At 36.4% G+C, this 15,954-nt stretch overlaps 1 protein-coding gene across 2 annotated transcripts in view; it reads right to left on the reverse strand.

The window, feature by feature from the left end:
- The window catches only part of Ccdc148 (coiled-coil domain containing 148), a 327,462-nt gene that overhangs the window by 83,332 nt on the left and 228,176 nt on the right, over positions 1–15,954 (reverse strand). For both annotated transcript variants that reach the window (XM_047547038.1, XM_047547039.1), the window contains one exon: positions 8,000–8,140. In XM_047547038.1, the coding sequence (XP_047402994.1) occupies positions 8,000–8,140 (141 nt within the window). The remainder of the gene's footprint in view (positions 1–7,999; positions 8,141–15,954) is intronic.

Raw genomic sequence — 15,954 nt, forward strand, 5'->3', positions numbered from 1 at the left:
AAGTTAATGTTGAAGGTCACATGCCCACTGGAGGTATCCTGTCTTCCCTGAAAATTGCTCCCCACCCTTTGATTATACAAAGTGGTAGTTTGCAGTGCTAGATTAGGAGCTGGATAAAATTTGCAAAGAATTATGAAATGTTAGGCCAGGAAAGGAATATGACTCTTTTTCACAAGATTCTTGTTCAAACTCCCCATTTTGGGAGCTAGGCTGGAACTACCAGTGCCTTGGCCCCATGGGACTCTAGACTAGGTGTCATGCAGCAACAAAATCTCCTGAAACTCTATGATGAAGAACAATTTGTATGTTGTTCACACCACCCAAAGAGCTACAACTAGTCAAAAGGTGGTGCAGGGACTAATATTACATACCAGACATTTTAAGGTCCATCTTGCACAGTAATTTTGTTGCTTATGATAGCTCCAAGAGATCATTTATGAAAAAGCATTGTCTTCTGATATTATCATGCCAATATTTTCAAAAATAGAGAGATGAGATGCTTATGAAAAATTACCAGTATCATCTAACAACTTATGAATCAAAACTTTTCTTGAGTCTTCAGATGAAATTGTGAAAATTGTGAATATTATATTCTTTTAGAGTTTTAAAACCCAGAAAAAAAGTCATCTAAGGAGCAGGCACCTAACAGGGTAAAATTTAGCACTGTATACAAACTAAAATATTCCTCCATCAAATGAGCCCTAAATGACAAACTACTGGGAAAAAGAATTTTCAAAAAATCATGTCCTGTTTGGAAATCCTATGGTGGGGTTTTACATATAACATAGTTTCTCTATCTCTTTTGCTTTTTCCCTATGAGTTCAAAGGGACAGATAGGTGAAACAGTGGGGGTGGGAGGGTTAGAGAAAGGAAAGAAGAAAAGAAAAAGAAAAAAGAAAAAGAAAGAGAAAAGAAAAGAAAAGCACAAACTAGCAAAGCAAGATATCTTAAAGTTAGAGGGAGTTCCTGCTGGGATTATTGGCCAAGCTGCTGTTAAATGCTAAAGAACCAAAAGTTGCCTCCAACCTTATAGAAAGAAAGAAAGAACATCTAAACAAAGAAAATCTAAGTTTGTAGTTAGTATATATAAAGATAGCCAGCACTTTCATCAGGATGTCTGAGTTAACATGGAAATTTCCTTTTCTATCTCAAATACATAGAAATTCTAGACAAAATATAACACAACACCACACACACACACACACACACACACACACACACACACACCGGTACTAAAAATAAAGATGGAACTCAAAGTCAGAGGAAGGAGAGAAATATGAAAACAAAGGACTCTTTTTTTTTTTATTGTAAACAAATGAGATACATGTTGTTTCTCTGTTTGCACATGTAGTAAAGGCATACCATTTGTGTAATCATACATTTACATAGGGTAATGTTGTTTGATTCATCCTGTTATTTTTCCCTTCCCCCTCACCCCTCCCACCCCTCTTTTCCCTCTATATAGTCCTTCCTTCCTCCATTCTTGCCCCCTTCCCACTCCCTATATGTGTTATCATCCGCTTATCAGCGAGATCATTCGTCCTTTGGGTTTTTGAGATTGGCTTATCTCACTTAGCATGATATTCTCCAATTTCATCCATTTGCCTGCAAATGCCATAATTTTATCATTCTTTATGGCTGAGTAATATTCCATTGTGTATATATGTATGTATGTATGTATGCATATATATATATCACAGTTTCTTTATCCATTCATCAATTGAAGGACATCTAGGTTGGTTCCACAATCTGGCTATTGTGAATTGAGCAGCTATGAACATTGATGTGGCTGCATCTCTGTAGTATGCTGATTTTAAGTCCTTTGGGTATAGGCCAAGGAGTGGAATATCTGGGTCAAATGGTGGTTCCATTCCAAGCTTTCTGAGGAATCTCCATACTGCTTTCCAGAGTGGCTGCACTAATTTGCAACCCCACCAGCAATGTATGAGTGTACATTTCCCCACATCCTCGCCAACACCTATTGTTGCTTGTGTTCTTGATCATCACCATTTTAATTGGGGTCAGATGGAATCTTAGGGTAGTTTTGATTTGCATTTCTCTTATTACTAGAGATGTTGAACATTTTTTCATGTATCTGTTGATTGCTTGTACATCTTCTTCTGTGAAGTGTCTGTTCATTTCCTTAGCCCATTTGTTGATTGAATTCTTTGTATTCTTTGTGTAGTGTTTTTTGAGTTCTTTATATATTCTGGAAATTAGTGCTCTATCTGAAGCATGAGTGGCAAAGATTTTCTCCCACTCTGTAGGCTCTCTCTTCACATTACTGATAGTTTCCTTTGCTGAGAGAAAGCTTTTTAGTTTGAATCTATCCCAGTTGTTGATTCTTGCTTTTATTTCTTGTGCTATGGGAGTCCTGTTAAAGAAGTCTGATCCTAAGCCGACACGTTGAAGATTTGGACCTACTTTTTCTTCTATAAGATGAAGCGTCTCTGGTCTGATTCCAAGGTCCTTGATCCATTTTGAGTTGAGTTTTGTGCAGGGTGAGTGATAGGGGTTTAATTTCATTGTGTTGCATATGGATTTCCAGTTTTCCCAGCACCATTTGTTGAAGAGGCTTTCTTTTCTCCATTGCATACTTTTGGCCCCTTTGACAAAGGACTTTTAAAGAAAAGTAGGACCTTTTAAAAAAGATCTGAATGGCCAGTGGCTGTTCTTTCACAACTGTGGGACTCATACATAGAGAGAAGCTGGAGGCAAGCCAATTACGAAGAATAGATGTCATATAGGACACAACCAGACACAAAATGGATTAGTTACATCATAATCATTCCATAGGAGAAAGACAAAGGGAACCAGAGGACCAAAGGGGTCAAGTGCAGAATCCTATGCTGGTGCAGTGCACAAGTTCTGTAGGATTCATGCTAGGCTCCCAAACACAGTGTCTGTTCCAAGTCTAAAAATAAATATAGAAACTGGTACTGAGCCAGTAAGTAAAATATATATGGCCTCTAGCACAGGCAAACATAATATAGATAATCTTAAACTTCTGTAAAACTATAGATGACACTATAAGCAAAATTAAAAGGCAGCTGGGTATGGTGGCATACACCTGTAATCCCAGTGGCTCAGGGAGCTGAGACAGGAGAATTGAAAGTTTGAGACCCGCCTCAGCAACTAAGTGAGGCCCCAAGCAACTTAGTGAGAGCCTATCTCAAAATAAAAACTAAAAAGGACTGGGGATATGGGGATGTTAAGCACCCCTGGGTTCAATCTCTAGTACAAAAAAAAAAAAAATTAAACGGCAAATGACCAATGGAAGAAAGTATCTGCAATTCATATAACTGATAAAAAGTAATATCCAGAACTTATAAAGTACTTTTATAGATTGATAAAGAAAAAATAGAAAATGGAGAAAAAGCACAAATAAGTAATTTACAGAGAAAGAAAACTGCCTTGTAAGCATAAAAAGATTTTCAATTTCATAAGTAATTATGGAAATGCAAATTAAATTATTATCAAGGCACTTTTCACATTTATCAGACTGGCAGAATTCAAAAATCACAGTTGTAATATCTTATAAGGTCAAAAAACTTATAAAATTAAAAATATACAAATGTAACAACACAGCAATTTCCCTTCTAGGTCTACCTTGGAGAAGACCCTGAAGTATAGCAGCTAAAGATACGTAGTACAGCAACTAAAACCAAAATTTTGCAAATTTAAATGTCAGCCACAAGGAGAATGGATAAATGGTAGTCTGTGCTACTGTAGAATGCCAAATAGCAACTAAAAGAATGAACTAAGTCTATGCATTAATATGGGTATATCTCAAAACAAGGATGAAAGAAAAAGTACATGTTGTAGAATGATATGGCATGATAATGTTCATGAAAAATTTAAAATCACAAGCTCTATTGTCAAAATATACTAAAATCAATATATGGCCCAGAAAGATAGAAATAAAATTAATGATTGTGATTACCTCTGAGGCGATAAGGAAGGGAAATGGTACTAAGCAAGATTTCAGAAAAAGGACTTCAACTTTATCTGAAATATTCAACTTAATTTAGATTTTTTAAAAAATATATCTGAAGTGAAATGAAAAACATTAATATTTTCAGTGCTAGGTGATGGGTACTAATGTATTTATTATGTCAACTTCTGTGCTTTAATATATTTTATAAATGTAAAAAGTATTTTTAAAACAAAATAAATAAAACAAACCGTATGCTTTGGTCCTACGCAATTTGTAAGGGGTTGAAAACAAACTTGGCTTAGAGCTATACTCTGTACCAATAAGAAAAACATTTAATTGGACATTTCTTATAATATCCCTCATAATAAAGTGCAAGACAGTAAAGCAATGCCCTGCATACAGCTTATTAAAATGCAACCAGGGGCTAAAAAATGCATTTAGGTATGAAAACTTTTCAACATTTGCTTCGTTTATGCTCATAGGTATAGGTTCATTTTTGCATTCTAAAATGTGGAGTAGATATTTAGGCTTAATCTACACACATGAATAATGATACTGAAATTCTCTTTAGTCTTCATCCTTTCAGGCATAAGTACCTTCTTATTTTAAGGTGGACTTGGATTAACGCTTTCATCACCTTAGCCATTGTAATTTATTATTCCTTTTCATTACTCCAATTGTTACAAGTGTGAGTTGTGTGTGTTTGTGCTCATGAGCATGTGCCTGTGTGTACATTTTCTCCCATCTTTCAAAATCCATTTCTTTTACTTCCAGAAATCTTGTTTACACTCTGCAGGAAAGATAGCTAGCAATGTCCCTCCATCCTCTCTTATGTATCCATGACAACTATTCAACTCAAATCTAGTTTTTACAATTAAATGCCCGTACTTCCATTCTCAATACTTGAGTTAACATTTGTATTTTCTCTATCTTTGTAAACCCCCAGAGGGTGGAACTATATCTAAATCTCCTCATATAACATTTAAGATGATACTAAATGAAAACAAATGCTTGGTAACACCCTTTGTGGCATGCTAATTCATAGAGAGGAAATGCTATGAGAGGAACCCAGGTAAAAGACAAAAGTATATGGATACACTTTCCAAATACTGTATGTGTTAGTCAGTTTTTCATTGCTGTGACAAATACCTGAGGGAAATAAATTTAGAGGAAGAAGAGTTTATTTTGGTTCATGGTTTCAGAGATTTTAGTCCATGGGCAGCCAACTCCATTGCTCTGGGACTGAAGTAAGGCAGAATATCATGGCAGAAGGGCATGGTAGAAGAAAGTTGCTCAAGTCATGGCAGCTGGAAAGGTGGGGAAAGGAAGGGTTAGGGAAAATAATATATAGTCCCCAAAGATGTGCCACAGTGACCTACTTCCTCCAACCACGCCCCACTTGCCTAGAGTTTCAACCACCTCCCAGTAGTCTATTCAGCTCTAAATCGATTAATCCACTGACAAGGTCAGAACCTTCATGAGTCAGCCATTTCCCCAAAGTCCCACCTTTGAACATTGTTGCACTGAGGACTAAGTCTCCAACACATAAGTCTTTGGGAGACACTTTGTCTAAACCATAACACTGTGCTTTCATGACAATAAATAATCAATAAGTTGCCCCAAAGGATATATAATTCATTTACATTATTTGAAACATGATCAAATTTATGGGTTCCTCTGGTACACACAATTATTTCTTTTAAACATCAACTCACTTGATAGGGATCTGATAAAATCACCACACTTGCTTCCATAGAACTGAAAACTGAATCCACTTTTTAATTAAACACATAACTGTGAAATACATTTTCTTAGCAACTTTATCAAAAGACCATATAAATTTTATATGTGTTGTTTTCCACAATGCTACTTCTATACCCAACTTGCTGATATAAAGACATAAAACAAAGAACAATGATAGCAATAGTATAAAATTCAGAAAAACTGTCTTATTGACCCAAAATCCATAGTTCCTTTATCTGCCAAATATTCTACTTTGAAGGAAAAGTATCTAAACAAGGACTTCACAGACTTCATTAGTTACATACCCCAAGAGGTCAAAAAATAGAAAGCTGGCCCACAAACAACTATGAATTAATTAGTCATTCTTAGCACGATAATCAGTTTTTCAAAAGAAAGTGTTTTTACATTATGCAAATCAAATCAATGCAGGTGAACTTTTGGGTTACTGATATGTACTATTGTTGGAAACACACAGGTGTAGAGATTTCCTTTCATTGTATTGATCAAAAATTAATTGCCTTTTTCTAAATTATTTTGACAGTCAGCAAAACCATAAAATTCATTAATAAATCTGATAAAATTTTTAACAAATATATCTTTACTGAAACACTATAATTTTTGTTGCAGAAACAAATACAAATTAAATGAATATATCATATATATATTTAAAAATTCAACCATAAAATATAATCTATCTTCCATAGATTATTAGCAATCCCTTCAAAGTTGTTAAGTTTCTTGGTAATTTTAATATTGCTACACAAATGTTGGTTCAAAAGAAGAATGATAATTTTGTGTGTCAGTGAAAAACTAAACTCTCTAACAAATAATCAAGAAGCAAATTCTTGGCATTCAATGAATTGCATACTCTCATACAATATATTTTACCAATAGTACATTTTAAAAAAAATTTGATTCATTGTACACAAATGCGGTACAACTTTAATTTCTCTGGTTGCACACGAAGTAGAGTCACACCGTTTGTGTAATCAGACATGTACATAGAGTAATGATGTTTGTTTCATTCTCTTTCCTTCCCCCCACCCTCTTCCCATCCCTCATTTTCCTCTACACAATCTCTCCTCTCTCCATTCTTGCCTCCCTACCAGCCCCCGTTATGTATTATCATTCACTTATCAGGGAAATCATTCGATCTTTGGGCTTTTGGGATTGGCTTATTTCACCTAACATGATATTCTCCAACTCCATTCATTTACCTGCAAATGCCATAATTGTATTCTTCTTTATGGATGAATAATATTCTATTGTGTTTATGTACCACAGTTTCTTTATCCATTCATCTGTTGAAGGGCATCTAGATTGGTTCCACAATCTAGCTATTGTGAATTTAGCTGCTATAAACTTTGATGTGGCTGTGTCACTGTAATATGCATATTTTAAGTCCTATGGGTATAGGCCAAGGAGTGGGATAGCTGGGTCAAATGGTGGTCCCATTCCAAGTTTTCCAAAGCACAAGAAATAAAAGGAGGAATCAATAAATGGGATAGATTCAAACTAAAAAACTTTTTCTCAGCAAAGGGAACAACCAACAATGTGAAGAAACAGCCTACAGAGTGAGAGAAAATCTTTGCCACACACACTTCAGATAGAGCACTAATCTACAAAATTTATAAAGAACTCAAAAAACTTTACACCAAGATTACACATAATACAATCAATAAATGGGCTAAGGAAATGAGCAGACACTTCACAGAAGATCTATAAGCAATCAGCAGATATATGAAAAAGTGTCCAACATCTCTACTAATAAGAGAAATGCAAATCAAAACTAACCTAAGATTCCATCTCACCTCAATTAGAATGGCTATTATCAAGCATAAAAGCAGCAATAGGTGTTGGTGAGAAAAAAGGTACGCTCATACATTGCTGGTGGAGCTGCAGTTTGGTGCAACCACTCTGGAAAGCAGTATAGAGATTCCAAAAGTACATTTTTAGCAATCTTTTACCACATGGCCATCAACCAAAATTCTACCTAAAGACCCTGCAAACTTTGTCATGAACCTCTTTAGTTCAAGTGTTGGCAATAGTCATATACTTTACCTTTTTAGTTTTTTTTTCTATAGCATCTCTTATAATCAATCACAGGTCCCTACGCTCATGAAGGTCAACAAAATGGACTCTCTTCCATTCCCACAAATCTTGGATGCTCAAATAAACTAAAGCAAAACTCAACTAGACTCTTCAAAATGTTCTCAGAACTGTATTTGAGAATTCCATTTCTAAAACCAAGATGAATTAAGGCTCAATCAAGCAATTTAATATTCATTTGCCCATTTATATTAACAGAAAATTTTGTACCTTTTTCTTCTTCTCTTCTCTTTGCAACAATTCCTTCTTTTTCCACAGTTTCTCTTTCTCCTCTTCCTTTTCTCTTCTTCTGGCAGAAATTTCAATTTCCAATCTTGCCAACTCTTCCTGGTGGGCTCGCCATTGGAAAACCTGAAATAAATAGAAACATTTCTTTTCAATAATTATACATACTCAAGTGATTTAATATAAGGTTAGTTTCTTTATCAAGCAGAAGTCAAATCCTGTCCAAATACACATTTAAATTCTGTGTGCATATGAGTATATCACATGTGCATGAAAGATGTGTATATGTTAGTGATGGAAAAAATAACGACTTAAATCACCTCCTTCAGAGATTCTTGATCTGTGTTCATGTAGTGAAGTACTGGAGTTTGTGATTTAACTCTAAAGGAACTGTGAGTTCCAAAAAGTCATATGTAAAAAAAACTGTGTTTTTGCATGTGTGCTTTTCTGAAAAATAGGCCAAACAACTCTCGAAAATTCTAAATTGCTCTAGGACCCTAAAAAAGTTTAAGAACCACGAATAAATTTCAGTTTTCTTATTTTTTAAATATAAAAACAAGTCTGAATTAAGATGAAAAAAAATTCAGACATTAAAAAGAACTTCCCAAGTACTGATATATGCTACTGGTAGAAGTATATTTGATATGACTTTTTTTGATAGGGTTTTCGGTAACATGAAAATATGTATCACATTATAAAATACATATAGTCTTTAATCCCCAAACCTATCTCCAGAAATAATCAAAAGACAATCAACTGGACAAGTACAAAACAATGTATCCATAGGAATGTTCACGGCAATGATGCTTAAAAAAGAAAATTTGGCCAGGTGCCATGGCACATGCGTATAATCCCAGCAATTTGGGGGGCTGAGGCAGGAGGATTCCAAGTTCAAAGCCAGCTTCAGCAATTTAGTGAGGCCCTAAGCAACCTAGCAAGACTCCGTCTCAAACTAAAAAATAAAATGGACCAGGGATGTGACCCAGTGATAAAGCACCCCTGAGTTTAATCCCTGGTACCAAAAAACAAAAAACAACCAAATATATAAAAAGAAAATCTGGAAAAACTCTAAATGTTGGGAGGGGTTTCAAGATGGTGGAAAACAGGAAGCTACTTTCCTGGCTGCTCTGTGGTACAAAACCAAGAAAGTAGACAGACAGCAAGGTGGGTGAACAAAAACAAAAACAAAAACAAAAACAAAACAAAAAGGTGGGGGGGAACTTTCCTGGGAATTTAAAACTGAATATTCAAATCAGATTGGGAACTCAGGAGGTTGGATATAACAAAACATGAAAGAAATCCTGAGTGGTACAGCCAATGCCACAGCCAGGTAGAAGCACCAGCCAGTGCAGTCCCTCTGCAAGCAAAGTTGAGGGATAAGAGAATTAAAAGAACCTGCATTTTTAGGAGGCCTGAGGCTTGTCTGGGAGAGGGAAGCACAGTGAGGTGAGCTAGACATTCTCTGCAATGTTTTCTCCTGAGCATATTTGCCAATTATTGCATAAAACCTAGAAACCAAGTAGAATGTGGAGCCAAGTAGAAATTTAGGCATTATCTCAGAAATGAAGAGAAAAAGTGAGAAGGTCAAAACTACAAGAGAGTGAGAGGACAATATCCCAGAAAAAAAGGAAAATGCAGAAAAGTGAACCTGACATTCTACTGGGCCTTTCCATTTGAAGCATTTACACATCCCTAAGCTATATGAAAAAGTGATTTTTTTCATTTCATCCCAATAGTTGCATTATCTTTTATTCCACATTCAATTATGAAAGATGCTACCACTGGGTATAAAATTGTGCTTCAAAAATTATTTTCTTTTAGCTCTTTGTTGTCCCATATCTACTACAGAAACTGAATACATTATTGAATATCCTCCCACAAAGAATAAGTTGGGTCCATTCTCTTCATAGAAGCAAAAATACCTTGATTCTAAAACTTGCAAGGCCATTTTAAAAGGTGGAAATGATCTACCACACTTTCATGAATATGGATACAAAAATTCTTAATAAAATATTAGCAGATGAAAATAAAAACTAAATGTCTAGCAATAGGAAATGGCTTAAGTTAATTATGGTACCTTCATATAATAAACACTGTTGAAAAGCGATGTTAAATCTCTGCAGTCATCATCAAATAAAATGTCCACAACATATTATGAGGTGCAAAAAAGCAGATGCAAAACCACATGTATGTATAATCTCATTAACATAAAATGTCATCTATGAACGTATGCAAAGAAAAACATTTGGAAAGAGGTTTGTCAAAATGACAATATTGATTTTCTCTGAATAAAATCATTTCATGGGATTTAAAAAACTTATTCTTTAAGTCTTTCTGTGATGGGTGACATTTTTGTTACAAACATTTTCTTTTTAAGCAAGAAGTAAGATTAAAAAATTAAAAAGCAACACTTATCTGGTCCATGTATACAATCTGGATGAGGAAGAAGTGAGGAGGGCAATGAAGAAGTATGCAAAATTTTTGTTTAGAAAAGGAAAAAACTAGCCTTTCAATTAAATACCAAATTTTGTACATATTTGATATAAACACCATTCATTAATAATAACATATAAACTGAAACTGGAAAAAACAATGTCCTACAAATATGATTACAATGACTCCAAAGCTCTTTTATCATTAACTATATTCAAAATTTTAGTTTTCTACAAATGCTTTTTAAAATTTTTTTGTTCTAATTAGTTACATGTGACAGAATACATTTATACATTTTGATAGATCATACATAAATAAAGTGTAATCTCTCATTTTTCTGATTATACATATTGTAGGCTCACATTGGTTATGAATTCATATGTGTACATGAAGTAATAATGACTGTTTCTCTGTTATCCTTCCTACTCCCTTACCCCTTCCTTTCCCTTCACTCCCCTCTACCTAATATAAAGTAACTCTATTGTTCCCTATTCTGCCCAATGGATAAAGAAAATGTGGTATGTATGTGTATACAAATGCTTTTTTAAAATGTGTTTTGCATGCTTATCAAAATAACCAAGGAAATTCCCACTCCTGGTTCAAACACAGATGTTTCCCTACCTGCTGATTATCCTAACCATCATACTTGCTACCTTCTTTTTTGGGGTGTGGGGTGGTACTGGAGATTGAACTCAGGGGCACTTGACAACTGAACTACATCCCCAGCCCTATTTTGTATTTTATTTAGAGACAGTCTCACTGAGTTGCTGAGGTTTGCTTTGAACTCGAGATCCTCCTGCCTCAGTCTCCTGAATCACTGGATTTTCAGGCATGCTCCACTGCAACTGGCTTGCCGCCTTCTTTTGAAGCCCAGGCCTGCCAAACATCATCTGTGCCTTCTGGACAGATCACCTGTTGCCCAAACCTTTCCTTTCTGTAGTCATTTTCCATGTGTAACTTACTACTGTTAAAATCAAATGTCCTGTCAAGGGCTGTCAGTGAGCTGTTTCCTGCACACCCAAAGCATAGTTCTCTGTTCCTCTTTCTTTTCCCTCACAGTGGTACCTGTTCCTGTTGACCACTCTCTCTTGTTTAAAAGCCTTTCCTTCCAAGGCCATGACATGCTCTCCCCTGCTCCTTTACCTGGATAATGCTGTCTCCTTCTTGAGTCCTGTGATCACCCTTTGACCCCAACCCCATACTTTTCTCTCTCTTTTTATTATTTGATGTGCTCATCCTCTCCTATGAATTCACCATTTCTAGCTATCTGTAAAATCTACATTGACAGGTATTTTTGTCTGCAATCAAATTCTGTAACAAATTCTTAAAGACCTGGCTATTTGTATGTGCACTTAAAGTTCAATATTTCCAAAATCAAACTGAACATCTATAATTTTGTCACAGCTTCATATCAAGCTTTGTGTACTTGCCTTTCCTTTCAAACTTCCTGATTTGGTCTGTGGAACTACAAGTCTCCTGTATTATGGATTTGTTTTATTACTGTGTGTACCCATCAATATGACTATTTCTTTACATTTTACAACTTACTTGGAAGAGCACATATTTCTTAAGCTCAAATGAGCTTTTATTTATGACAAATCAATTTTCAAACCATTGAGTTTGGTTGTAGTTCTGTACTTCACTGAGAATCTTTCTCCCAAATGTCTTTAGGATAAGACTATAAAATTAATGATTGTAATGTCATGTGATCAACATAGTATCTAAATAATTTAACTTTCTCACTTCCAACCAATGTCCCATTTTAACCTAGCTAATATCTGATCTGAAGGAAGGCTTGTTTCTGTGTTCTTCCTTATATGGCCGTTCTTTTTCTTGGCGTCATAGAGTGATACAAATATACTACTTCACTTGAAATGTCCTCAGATTCCTCCTTCTTCATACAATGCTTCTCTTCGGGTGATGGACACGTTCATGGTTCATATTTCACATGAAACATTCTCCAACTTGTCCTCTTCTCTCTTATTTCACTGACTGCTGTCTAATGATTCTGAACATGTTTCCACTTAGAGCAGGATCCTTGCATTTGTCCTACCCTTATGCTGTGTAGCAGAGTACCGGTGCTCAATATTTACTATTTAATTCATCAAAATAAACATTTTAAATGAAACCTAATAAATAAGATCATATGTTGGTATTATAATATATCACTTTGCAGAACCGAGTGAAATAATGTACCGTAGTTAGCGATCATCAATGGTTACTGAAAACTTCACACTAGCAGTTGATGGTACACTTTCCAATGGATGGAGCAGGTTGGCAACAATTGAACACACTGAATAATCTCAACAGCATAGAGGCTCCTCCTGTCCCACTGCCATGTGGGCCTCCCCTGCCAAGGGGCTCTATCCACCAACACGGGGCTCCCCTGGCTGCCTCCATCTTGAGACACTGCAGTCGCTGCCATACCTCCCTCCATGTGATAACCTCCACCTAGGGACATCAGACAGGGTCTGGAAGCAGCTGCCCACCAAAGTACTGCCCATCACAGCACTGCATTTCTGAACAGGCTGCCCAATGCCAATGCCACCACAGGGCCCTCCTTCACTGCCCCATCTCTGCAAGTGGCCACCTGCATCTTGGGATACCTCTGCTGCCACCATTGCCATCTTTAGTTGGGGCAGCTTCCATCTTGGGACACTGGTGGGGGCCTGGAAGCCCAACACCAAGGTACCTCCAGGTTTTTTACTGCTGCCTGCCACTGCTGCTGCCACCAACTAGGGATGCAGCTGTTTCCAAGTAGGGTCAACAGACAGAACCTGGAAGACCATCACCAAGTCCCTGTAGGCTTGGTTATACCTGAGGTTTCCCTGCTGGTTGTGCTAATAGCCACCATCTTGCTGCAGAAGCAGGAGAGAGCTTTGCACAGGGTCAGTACATTGGAAGATGGTGTGAAGGTATCTTGATCCTGATTTACCCAGCCAACCAGCCTGGCACCCACCAGAGTCCCAGGGCCAACTCAGGAGGCACTTGTTGGGACCTGACACCAGCCTGGTCCCCAATTTCCTCCCCAGTCCAGCATACACCAATCACCTGGTCCCGCTGGTTTGGCAATCAGCAGGGCCCTCCAGCTCCATAATCCTCAGTCACCTAACACCCCCTTAGCCACCAAAACAGCCCAGCACCTGCAGCTATATGGCTAGTGTGCAGCTCTCAATGCCTGGTCCTATTCTGCCCAATACAGAATAGCTCTCCACAACATGGGCACAGGTTCAGGTACTCAAGCCCTCAGACCTTTGGAGAGAGTTTCCTGATTGGGAAGTCAAATGGGTGAGGGTGGGAGATTTACAGTTTAGAGACTAAATTAGAGACCAGGAATTGTGGAGTCCACAGGTAATGTAAAGGGCTAAGACCAGGCTCCTACATTACACAAGTGGAACCCAAAGGAAATTCCTGGGATGCAGTCTTCCAGTGGGGACCAGCAATTGCTATACACTACAGAATTCTGTCTTCAAAACTAACCCTTGCAACCTGGTAACCTTCACTATCCTGAGGGTGGAGATATCAGCAAACTGTAGACAACCCCATCTATTGGATGAGAAGGGAAGCAGAAAAGACATTGAACTAGAGATTTCTTTTTTTCTTTTTTTCCCACTCCCACATTGCCAACATTTTTGAAACCAAGTACTTTTCATGCATCAGGCTACTGAGGAATGGGATGTCTGAATATATTACAGTTTTGTTGTATATTCTTTTATTTTTACATTTTTTCTTTTTAACTCTCTCTATATATTTTCCTCTCACTTATCTGTTTCCTCAGAGTCTCTTTCTCTCTTTTCTCCTGCTAACAGTCAACTTCTTTTGAAGTTGACCTCTTTCACTCTCCCTATGATCTAATAACTCTATATTCTTACTCCCTATCTCATAAACATCACATCCTACATCTCCCTGGTTCTCTCTTTGTCCACCACTAGAAATTGTAGACACTTTTGATACCTACTGTTTATTTTGTAGATAACAATCAAACACATCATTTCTGTTTATTGCTACAAAACTGAAAACATCTTAATAGGAGCTATTTGGTTTAAGGCTACATATGTTTGCATTGGGTACTATTACTATTGATCTTCCCCTTAAAGGTAAGGTATTGAAAACTTGCAGAGATACTATAAATCCATAAGGTAGAAACTATAATACTCTGGATCTGCACTGCTAAAGAGAAGACACATGAACAGAATGAAAAAACAAGGGAAGAAAGTGCCTCAAACAAACCAAGATGCTACAATAATAGAATCCATTGTCAGTTCAGTAGGTGAAATGTCAGAGAAGTTCAGAATATACAAAGTTAAAATGATCTGTGATGTAAAGGATGATATAAGACAGCAAATGCAGACAGCAAAAGATCACTTAAATAGACATAAGAGAGCAAATGCAGGTAGCAAAAAAATTGCTTCAACAAAAAAATAGAGATTTTGGGGGGAAAAAAACCAAACAGAAAGTCTTGAAATGAGGGAAATAATAAACCAAATTAAAAAAGGAATAGAAAGCATCACCAATAAACTAGATCACTTGGAAGACAGAACCTCAGGCAATTAAGACAAAATATATAATCTTGAAAATAGAACTGACCACACAGTGAAGATGGTAAGAAACCATGAACAGAACCTGCAGGAAATAATTCTTGGATAACATGGGATAGCATGAAAAGACAAAATTTAAGATTTATTGAGATGGAGGAAGGCAAAGAGATACAAACCAAAGGAATGTACAACCTTTTCAATGAAATAATATCATAAAATTTCCCAAACCTGAAGAATTAAATGGAAAATCAAATACAAGAGGCTTAGAGGACACCAAATGTACACAATAATAACAGATCCACACGAACACACATTATAAAGAAAATGCCTGGGATACAGAACAAGGATAGAATTTTAAAGGCTACAAGAGAAAAGTATCAGATTACATATAGGGGAAAACAAATTTGAATATCAGCAGATTTCTCAACCCAGACCCTCAAAGGTAGGAGGTCCTGGAACAACATATACCAAGCTCTAAAAGAAAATGGATGCCAACCAAGAATCTTATATTGAGCAAAATTCAGCTTCAGATTTCATGATGAAATAAAAACCTTCCATGATAAACAAAAGTTAAAAATTTTTGCTACTAGAAATCCTACACTACAGAATATTCTCAGCAAAATATTCCATGAGGAGGAAATGAAAAACAACAATGAAAAGCAGCAAATGGAAGAACTACACTAAAGGAAAAGCCAACCAAAGGAGAAACCAGTCAAGTTAATAACCAAAAATAAACCAAATGACCAGGAATACAATTCATATCTCAATAATAACCCTGAATGTTAATGCCTAAATTCATTAATCAGCAGATATAGACTGGCAGATTGAATTTTTAAAAAAAGATCCAATAATATGCTGCCTTCAAGAGAATCACCTCATAGGAAAAGACATCCACAGACTGAAGGTGAAAGGATGGGAAAAAACATATCACTCACATGGACTGCATAAACAAGCAGAGGTTTCCATCCT

This window comes from Sciurus carolinensis, chromosome 3 (assembly GCF_902686445.1).
Source record: "Sciurus carolinensis chromosome 3, mSciCar1.2, whole genome shotgun sequence".
In the NCBI taxonomy this organism is placed as follows: domain Eukaryota; kingdom Metazoa; phylum Chordata; class Mammalia; order Rodentia; family Sciuridae; genus Sciurus; species Sciurus carolinensis.